General features: G+C 49.5%; 1 protein-coding gene across 3 annotated transcripts; it reads right to left on the bottom strand.

Moving 5' to 3' along the window:
* Positions 1–321: 321 nt before the first annotated feature.
* Positions 322–3,454, bottom strand: LOC128931159 (uncharacterized). 3 transcript variants are annotated; one of them, XM_078364493.1, is made up of 4 exons: positions 3,178–3,454; positions 1,364–1,423; positions 1,129–1,264; positions 322–878 (listed from the first exon to the last, which is right to left on the bottom strand). In XM_078364493.1, exons 1-4 carry the CDS (start codon positions 3,214–3,216, stop codon positions 790–792), a joined length of 324 nt encoding a protein of 107 aa, XP_078220619.1. In that variant the 5' UTR covers positions 3,217–3,454; the 3' UTR covers positions 322–789. The 3 variants fall into 3 exon arrangements, 2 of the variants coding, with proteins under 2 accessions (XP_078220619.1, XP_078220620.1); XR_013531921.1 differs by lacking the exon at positions 1,364–1,423 and adding an exon at positions 1,986–2,304 and having other exon boundaries at positions 326–878; XM_078364494.1 differs by lacking the exon at positions 1,364–1,423 and having other exon boundaries at positions 328–878.
* Positions 3,455–10,063: the final 6,609 nt, after the last annotated feature.

Raw genomic sequence — 10,063 nt, 5'->3', positions numbered from 1 at the left:
GTTTCCCAGGCCACGGGGGCGGTCACTGTGACGTGACCCTCGGGTGGGCGCTCGCGCTTGCCACCCGCCGACTGCACATGAGCATTGGTATTCCCGGCTGGCCAGCCGCTATGTCTGCACCCCCACCAGCCGGCAGCAGTGGCTTGGAAAAATGCTGGCAGAGGTGTCTTAGGCGGCCCTTGGAAAGAAGGCTGCAGGCCACAAGCAGGGCAGGAGCCCTATCGTCCTGACTTCAGCGGCTCCCTGAAGCTGTTTTCCTATTCCGGTCCTCTGAAGAGGAAGGAAGCTTCAGAAAACGAGGTGGGTATTTTGGACTACTCTCCCCAGTAGATTCTGGATAAGACGGCATGGGCAGGGATCGGGTCCGAAGGGGCTGGAGATTCAGTCTGGTGAGGTGTGGTGGGGGTCCCTGGACCCCGGAAAGATGCCTGAGACCCTCCGGGAAAGTGTCGGCGAATGTTCCCAGCTCCCTAGACTCACTGCCTCTCCTGAGACCTGGGCCACCCACCAAGGGGCCCTGCCTAGTGCTCTGAAAGCCCAGGGAGCCCTGCTTCACATCACTGCTGTCCGGAGAAGGCGGCAAGAAAGGAAAAGCTGCGGCATGTGTAGCCTGCAGTAGAGGAGGCAACAACTACATCTGGCCTCCCCTGGGGGCAGATTGGGTGAAGACAGCTTCTCAGAAGCTTTCTGGGGTGAAGCCAAATCCTGAGACGGATATCCAGGCATGTTGCTGAGGACACCGATGAACGCCAGGCACAACATGCTAACGGATTTAGTCACTTTATTGTTTCAACAGAAAACTTCATCATCTTGCCACCAAGTGTTTTGACCAAAATTACTTTGATGGCCTCTACACTGAGACCCCTTGTCAACTTGACCTGTCGAGAGAAAAATAATTCTCAGTGTAAAAAATGCAGATTCTCACTTTTATGGACACAAGTCGAGACTGTAACCGTGTGTGGAAGGTGAATCAGTGGATGAAATCTGTTTGTGAAGGACTGTTTTCACTAAATTCTATTTTATGGCAGGTCCTACCCTGCGGTTTGGTTTTACTTGTTTGCTGTTATGGGCAAATCATAAACACGGAACCTTCATCCCCTCCACACAAGCTTCTAGCATCCAACTTACCTGACAGGAGTTTCATTGTCTCCAGTTCCCTTGCAGGTTGCACATTCAGATCTCCAGTCTTCAGCCTGGGGTTTCTTTTGCAGCACAAACGCTCTTTGTCTTCTCTCTCTAGGAACTCTTTCCTGCCATCCAAGAGCTAATAAAAGAAAACAGGATAAGGATATAACGGAAATAATTTTCAGAAAGAAATTTTCTCAAAGGTAAGGCTGTGGAAAGGTGTGTAACTTCTTCCAACCTCATGTTTTCCTCCCTCAGGAACGAAGCTCTGTTTTCCTCCTCTGCTTCTCTGGGAGAACTACAATAGCAAGAACAACATGGAAACTCCAGACCATATCGGGGGTTTGCTTAAGGACAAAATAAGTTTTCTCTGTCAAACATGGTGGCTTTAGTTAGGCTCTTGAGGAAATAACTATTTATCATTCATACTTTATGGGACCAGCATATGTTGTGACCATCGATGCCATGGGAAATAAAAAGTAACAAATTAAATGTACTGTATGTATACTTTCATAAATGTCTGTGATTAGCATTTATTCAGAGCATGTCAGTTTTCCGATCTTGTCTGGTGTGACTTCTACAGCTGAAATGCTAAATCCAGTGATTGTCCTACACACGTAGTTTGGCCACAGGTAGGCAGGTGCATGCATCTTTATGGACAGAGAGAATTTCTCAGCAGCAGAAGAAGAGCAGAAGGAAAAGGTCTCACAGCTCCTAAGTACTAGTTAAAGTCAAACCCGTTACAATGCCATAGAAAGCATTCCTGTAAAGTAATTCAGCTAAAATTCACATCGTACAGTTCAGATTACATTGACCATTTCAATGAAGGTATACAGATGTTTAAGAAAGACTGTAAGTACCTGGATATTTGCAGTCAATATGTTAGAAAACTCCACCAATCACATCACAGCCTCTGTGTAGATGTCACCATTCCCACATGCAGACCACTTTTCCTTAGAGACTGGAAGAGAAAGCAGGCACTGCTCCCCAGAATTACTTGGACAGCTGAGATCAAGGATCATTCCCAAGTGAGAGTAGGTACCAAATCATTCTGATCACAATGACATGATACTAGTAATCTGTTAATGTTTTCTTCCCTTATTGTCATTTCAATTCTTCCTCATAGCAAGCCAAGTGTGATTTCATCCCATGGCAAACTGCAGATCATTTAATTTGTCCCTGAAGAAGCAAAGAGTCCATTAAGTGAGTAAATCAAGAAAAGGCAATGTAGGAACTATGTCTCTGTTTCCATCTCTCTTGCCCATCAATGTGTTTGAATTATCTCAGGAAGGAAATTAGGAAGAGGCCCTTGAATGCAGAAGCCACATCTACGGTAATGACTTCCAAAGAACAATCCTGAGTCTTGCTCCTGCAAATATCAATCATGACCCATCAGCACTGTCATCTCAAGAACCTACTCAAAATACAGAATCTCAGGCTCTCTCTGACACAGGAATGAAAATCTGTGTTCTTCACAAGAATCCTAACCAGAAAACCTACCAACACAGTAGTCCCTGAAAAAGACCTGAGGATAGTACCATCCCTACCTGTGCGGCAGGACCAAGGGGCCATGGAAGAGTATGGTTTCCACTGTGCTGTGTTCGTCTACTTTCTGCAGGAGTGACCTTCCCTTGGGATGGGCAGGTGATTAGGAGGGCTGCATGTGGGAGCCAGACCCCTACTACACTAAGGCTTCAGAAACCAGGAGCAACACAAAGAAGGCGGGGACCCGCAGCTCCTAAGCCGCTGAGGACACACATCCAGCAGAAGGTAGCCAGACTAGAGAGCAACCGCGATCGAGTGCACAGGTCACACTTATGTCCAGCATACAAGACTCGAACACACACATATAAACACGCAGAAAGATACACATGAACACATATAGACAGACAGACACACACACACACACACACACACACACACACACACACACACAGGTAGACACACGGAGACATCCAACAGGTGCAGACAGCTCCTGAAGCTTCGGGTTCTGCTTTCTGACGGGAAGCCCCTCGGGGGGAGAGCAGCCCTCAGCACACAGCCTGGCAGTACCTGGAATTCCCAGCAGGGACAGCGTTCAAGGAGACGCATTTCCCACAGCGTCTGAGCAGGCCTGAAGTATCCTGGGGATCCTTGGGGATCGCCCTGGGCATCCCTGAAGCTCCCCTGCAGCTTTCCTCAGCCTGGCTCCACCCTGCGGGAATCCTGAAATCACGGGACCTGGGCGACGATCCCGAAAGACGGGGGTGGGCCGTTGCCCAATGCCAAAGGACTGCCACGGAGGGCCCATGCCTTGCCCAGCCGCTGAGACGGCGGTTCCCCAGGCCACGGGGGCGGTCACTGTGACGTGAGCCTCCGGTGGGCCCTCGCGGTTGTCACCAGCCGCTTGCGCATGCGCATTGGCGTTCCTGGCCGGCCAGCCGCGATGTCCGCGCTCCCCGGTTGGCTGGCAGCAGTGGCGTGGGAAGATGCTGGCGGAGGTGTCCGAGGCGGCTCCGGAAAATGAGGCTGCGTGCGACAAGCAGGGCAGGAGCCCTATCGCCCTGACTTCAGCGACTCCCTGAACCGGTTTTCCGTTCCACTGTTCCGTTCCACTGAAGGGGGAGGGCGCTTCAGACCGCCAGGTGGGCATTCCGGACTACTCTCCCCAGTAGATTTTGAATCGGACGGCATGGGCAAGGATCGGGTCCCACGGGGCTGGAGATTCAGTCTGGTGAGGTGTGGTGGGGTCCCCAGAAAGATGTCTGAGACCTTCCGTGAGGGTGTCGGCCAATGTTCCCCAGCTCCCTGAGCTCACTGCACCTCCTTTGACCTGGGCCACCCACCAAGGGGCCCTGCCTTGCTCTGCAAGCCCAGGGACCCCTGCTTCTCATCCCTTCTGTCCAGAGTAGGCGGCAAGAAAGAAAAAGCCAGGGCAAACGCTGCTAGCAGTAGAGGAGGCAACAATTGCATCTGGCCTCTCCTGAGGGCAGATTGGGTGCAGACAGCCTCTCAGAAGCTTTCTGGGGCAAAGCCAAATCCCGAGACGGATATCCAGGCATGCCACTGAGGACTTCTATGAATGCCAAACACAGTATGCTAACGGATTTAGTCACTTTATTGTTTTGAGAGAAAACTTCATCACCTTCCGAGCAAGTGTTTTGATCAGAATTGCTTTGATGGCCTCCACACAAAGACCCCTTGACAACTTGACCTGTCGAGAGAAAAATAATTCCCGTTGTGAAAAATGCAGATTCTCACTCTTATGGACACCTAAGTCCAGACGGTAACCGTGTGTGGGAGGTGAATCAGTGGATGAAATCTGTTTCTGAAGGACTGTTTTTACTAAATTTTAGTTTAAGGAAGGTCCTACCCTGCCGTTTGGTTTTACATGTTTGCTGCGATGAGCAAATCCTAAACATGATGCCTTCATCCCCTCCACACAAGCTTTGAGCATCCAACTTACCTGACAGGAGTTTCATTGTCTCCAGTGCTCTTGCAAGTTGCACATTTAGATCTCCAGTCTTCAGCCTGGGGCTTCTTTTCCAGCACAGACTCTCTTTTTCTTCTCTCTTTTGGAGCTCTTTCCTGCCATCCAAGAGCTAATAAAAGAAAACAGGATAAGAATATAAGGCAAACAATTTTCAGAAAGAAATCTTCTCAAAGGTAAGTCTGTGGAAAGGTGCGTAACTTCTTCCAACTTCATGTTTTCCTCCCTCAGGAACAAAGCTGTTTTCCTCCTCTGCTTCTCTGGCAAAGCTATAATAACAACAACAACATGGAAACTCCAGACCATATCAAGGGTTTGCTTAAGGACAAAATAAGTTTCCTCTGTCAAACATGGTTGCTTTAGTTAGGCTCTTGAGAAAATATTTATTTATCATTCATACTTTATGGGACCAGTATATGTTGTGACCATCGATGCCATGGAAAATGAAAAGTAACAAATTAAGTGTACTGTATGTATACTTTCATAAATGTCTGTGATTAGCATTTACTCAGATCGTGTCAGTTTTCCCAGCTTGTCAGGTGTTACTTCTACAGCTGAAATACTAAACCTGGGATCATCTTACACACATAGTTTGTCCACAGGTAGGCAGGTTCATTTGTCTTGATGGAAAGAGAGAATTTGCCAGCAGCAGAAGAAAAGTAGAAGGAAAAGGTCTCACAGCTCCTAAGTCCTAGTTAAGGTCAAACCAGTTACAATGCCAGAGAAAGCATCCCTGTAAAGTAATTCAGCTAAAATTCACATTGTACAGTTCAGATTACACTGACCATTTCAATGAAGGTATACAGATGTTTAAAAAAAACTATAAGTACATGCGTATTTGCAGTCAATATTTAGAAAACTCCACCAATCACATCACAGCCTCTGCGTAGATGTTGCCATTCCCACATGCAGACCACTTTTCCTTAGAGACTGGAAAAGAAAGCAGGCACTGCTCCCCAGAATTACTTGGACAGCTTAGGTCAAGGATTATTCCCAAGCGAGAGTAGGTACCAAATCATTCTGAACACAATGACATGATACTAGTAATCTGTTAATGTTTTTCTACCTTATTGACATTTCAATTCTTCCTCATAGCAAGCCCAGTGTGATTTCATCCTATGGCTAGCTGCAGACCATTTAATCTGTCCCTGAAGAAGCAAAGAGTCCATTCAATGAGTAAGTCAAGAAATGGCAATTTAGGAACTATGTCTCTGTTTCCATCTCTCTTGCCCATCAATGTGTGTGAATTATGTCACAAAGGAAATTAGGAAGAAAAGTGAAGACAATATCCAGAAGAGGCCCTTAAATGCAGAAGCCAAGTCTACAGTAATGACTTCCAAAGAACAATACTGAGTCTGGCTCCTGCAAATATCAATCATGACCCATCAATACTGTCATCTCAAGAACCTACTCAAAATACAGAATCTCAGGCTCTCTCTGACACAGGAATGAAAATCTGTGTTCTTCACAAGAATTCTATCTAGGAAACCTACCAACACTGTAGTCCTTAAAGGGGACCTGAGGACAGTACCAGCCCTACTTATGCGGCAGGACTAAGGGCCCATGGAAGCGTATGGTTTTAGCTCTGCTGTGCTCGTCTACTTTCTGCAGGAGTGACGCCCCTTCGGGATTTGCAGGTGAGTAGGAGGGCTGCAGGAGGGAGCCAGACCTCCATTACACTAAGGCTTCAGAAACCAGGAGCAACACAAAGAAGGTGGGGCCCCACTGTGCCTAAGCCACTGAGGACGCACATCTACCAAAATGTAGCCAGACTAGAGAGCAACCGTGCTGGAGTGCACTGGTCACACTTATGTTTAGCATACATGACTCAAACACACATATGTAAACATGCAGAAGGATACACATGGACACACACAGACACACACAGACACACACACACACACAAACTCACACAGAAAGAAAGCCAAACGGAGACATTGAACAGTTGCAGACAGCTCCTGAGGCTGTGGAGTTCTACTCTCTGCCAGGAAGCCCCTTGGGGAGAGAGCAGCCCCCAGCACACAGGCTGGTTGGACCTGGAATTCCCAGCAGGGACAGCTTTCAAGGAGACACATTCCCCACAGCATTTGAGCAGGCCTGAAGTATCCTGGGGATCATTGGGGATTGCCCTGGGCATCCCTGAAGCTCCTCTGCAGCTTTCCTCAGCCTGGCTCCACCCTGCCTGACTCCTGAAATCACGGGACCGTGGCAACGTTCTCCGGGAGAAGGGAGGTAATGGCCCAAACTGAAGCACTGCCGAGGAAGGCCCCTGCCTTGCCAAGCCGCTGAAATGGCAGTTCATTAGGCCATGGGGGCGGTCATTGTGACATGAGCCCCGAGTGGTCTTTTGAGCTTGTCACCCGCCACTTGCGCATATGCATTGGCATTCCCGACTGGCCATCCGCTATGTAGGCTCTCCGGCACCAACCTGCAGCAGTGGCGTGGGATAATGCTGGCGGAGGTGTCGGATGAGGCCCCTAGGAAGGAGGCTCCATGTCACAAGTGGGGTGGCACATGAATGTAATCTCAGGCATTTCGGAGGCTAAGACAGGAGAATTGCTTGTACTTGGGAGGTGGAGATTGCAGTGAGCCAAAATGGTTCCACTGAACTAAAACCTGGGCAACAAGAGTAAAACTCTGTTTCCGAAAAAAAAAACCTCAGCATGGTTGCAGGCACCTGCATTCCCAACTTCTCAGAAGGCTGAGTCAGCAGAATGGCTTGAACCTGGAAGGTGGAGTTTTCAGTTGTCTGAAATCACCCACTGCACTCCTGCTTTGGTGACAGAGCAAGATTCTGTCTCAAACAAAAGAAAAAGCTAAACAAAATCAAATACTTCTGTGCTCATGCAATCCTCCTACCTCAGCCTGCGAAATTGCTGGGATTATAAGAAAGTGCCACCATACCCTGCCTGGGCCAAGATGTTAATAGAGAGTGGTAACCAGTGTGAGAAGTAAGGTATTGGGGGTAAGCAGTTTCCAGACAGAGGGCACAGCACATAAAAGAGAGAATCTGCATTTTTCACACCGGGAATTGTTTTTCTCTACACAGGACAAATTGACAATGGACCTCCGTGTACAGGTCGTCAAAGCAATTTCAGGGAAACACTTTGTAGCAAGATGATAATCTTTTCCGTGAAAACAATAAGGTGACTAAAATCCGTTAGCATGTTGTGCTTGGCTTCCATGGTGGTCCTCAGCGGCTTGCCTGGACACCGGTCTTGGGATTGGGCTTCACCCCAGATAGTTTCTGAGGTGCTCTCACCACCGGATCCACCCCAAGGGGAGGCCAGTTCCGGGTTTTACTGCCTGTGCCGCTGTCTGCGCTTGCTGCTTCATCTTTCTTCACTCCTTCTCTGGCCAGCAGCACTGAGAAGCAGGGGTCCCTGGGCTTGGACAACAAGGCAGGGCCCCTTGGTGCATGGTCCAGGTTGAAACGGGGCAGTGAGCTCATGGAGCCAGGCAACGTTCTGCTTACACCCTCACGGAGGGTTTCAGGCATCTTTCTGGGGTTCACCAACACCCCACCACACCTCAGCAGACTAAATCTCCAGCCCCACGTGACCCAATACCTGCCCACACTGTCCGACCTGGAATCCAGTGGGAAGAGCAGACCCGGGTGCCCACCTCACCATCTCAAGCACCCTCCTCATCCAGCCGACTGAAACAGGATATTCGGCTCAGGGAGCAACTGAGGTCAGGACGGTCGGGCTCCTGCTCAGCTTGTGGCAGGCAGCCTCCTTCCCTGTGGCCACCTCAGATACTGCCGCCAGCATGTTCCAGTGCCCCTGTGGCCTCCCCTGCCACAGAACACCCACGTTGTCGCTGGCCAGCCGGACACGCCAATGCACATGCATTTGTGGTGCATCATAAGTGTGAGCTCCCACCCAGGGGTAGCGTCTCAGTGACAGCCCCCGTGGCCTGGGGAACTGCGATCTGAGAGGCTTGGCAATGAAGGGGTCCTCCATTGCACTGCCTGGGCTTTGGGCAATGGCCCCACCTCTCCCTGAGATCGTTGGCAGGGTCCCACCATTTCAGAAGTTGGGCAGGGCAGGTCCAGGCTGAGAAAAGCTGCAGGGGAGTTTCAGTGATCTTCAGGGCGATCCCCAAGGATCCCCAGGATGCTTCCAGCAGGCTCAGATGGTGTGGTGGTGCGTCTCCTTGAAAGCCATCCCTGCTGGGAATTCCAGGTACCACCAGCCTGTGTACTGGGGACTACTCTCTCCCTGAGGGTCTTCCCAGCAGAGAGCAGAACTCCACAGCCTCAGGAGATGTGTTCGACTGTTGGATGTCTCCGTGTGTCTTGCTTCCTTCCTGTGTGTGTGAGTGTATCTGTGTGCATCTGCAGTGGTCCCTGGGCTTCCAGACCAAGGCAGTGCCCCATGGTGGGTGGCCCAGGTCGAAGTGGAGAAGTAAGCTCATGAAGCCAGGGAATGTTCAGCTGTTGGAGGAACAGCAAGGAAGTCCCTGTGGCTGGAGCAGTGTGAGGAGGGTGTGAGAGGGAGAAGGGAGGCAAGACCTGTTGGGCAGGGCCTGCAGGCCTTGGGGAGGCGAGGGAAGTTAAGCAGTTTTTCTTTTAATGTAAGTGTGATGGGAAATACGAAATCAGGAAAGAAACAATTCAATTTAAGTTTCTGGGTTTTTTGTTTTTTGAATCTCACTTTGTCACCCAGGTAGGAGTGCAGAGGCATGATCTCGGCTCACTGCAACCTTCGCCTCCCAGTTTCAAGTGATTCTTGTGGCTCAGCCTCCTGAGTAGCTGATATTATTGGCACCTGCCACCATTCCCGGCTAATTTTTGTAATTGTAGTAGAGAAAAGGTTTCACCATAATGGCCAGGCTTTTCTGGAACTCCTGACCTCAAGTGGATCTACCTGTCTCTGCCTCCAACTTAGGTTTTAATGAAAACATATTGGTCGGGGTTGGTGGCTAATGCCTGTAATTGCAGCACTTTGGGAGGCCAAGGCAGGAGGATCACCTGAGGTTGAGAGTTCAAGACCAGCCCTGACCAAGATGGAGAAATCCTGTTGACATTAAATGTTCAAAATTAGCTGAGCATGGTGGCACATGCCTGTAATCTCAGCCATTTGGGAGGCTGAGGCAGGATAATCACTTGAACCTGGGAAGTGAAGTTTTCAGTGAGCCAAGATCATGCCACTGAACTCCAAACTGGGAAACAAGAGTAAAACACTGTCTTAAAAAAAAAAAAACATGGGCATGGTGGCAGGCACCTGTAGTCCCGGCTACTCAGAAGGCTGAAGCAGCAGAATTGCTAGAACCTGGAAGGTGGAGGTTTCAGTGGGCTGAAATCACCAACTGCACTCCTGCCAGGGTGACAGTGCAAGATTCTGTCAAAAAGAAAACAAAAAAACAAACTAAACCAAACACTTCTGGGCCCTTGTGATTCTCCTACCTCAGTCTGCAAAATTGCTGGGATTATAAGCAGGTGACACCATGCCCAGCAAAGGACAC

The sequence above is a fragment of the Callithrix jacchus genome, chromosome Y (genome assembly GCF_049354715.1).
Source record: "Callithrix jacchus isolate 240 chromosome Y, calJac240_pri, whole genome shotgun sequence".
Lineage (NCBI taxonomy): Eukaryota > Metazoa > Chordata > Mammalia > Primates > Cebidae > Callithrix > Callithrix jacchus.
This window is presented reverse-complemented; position numbering and strand designations above follow the sequence as displayed.

Excerpts from the sequence above, each read along its gene's own strand:
- LOC128931159 (XM_078364493.1), bottom strand. The coding sequence starts at position 3,216 with ATGCGTCTCCTTGAACGCTGTCCCTGCTGGGAATTCCAG. Across the intron at positions 1,265-1,363 it reads CTGAGGGAGGAAAACATGAG|CTCTTGGATGGCAGGAAAGA; the intron begins GTTGGAAGAAGT and ends TTCTTTTATTAG. Across the intron at positions 879-1,128 it reads GACAATGAAACTCCTGTCAG|GTCAAGTTGACAAGGGGTCT; the intron begins GTAAGTTGGATG and ends TTCTCTCGACAG.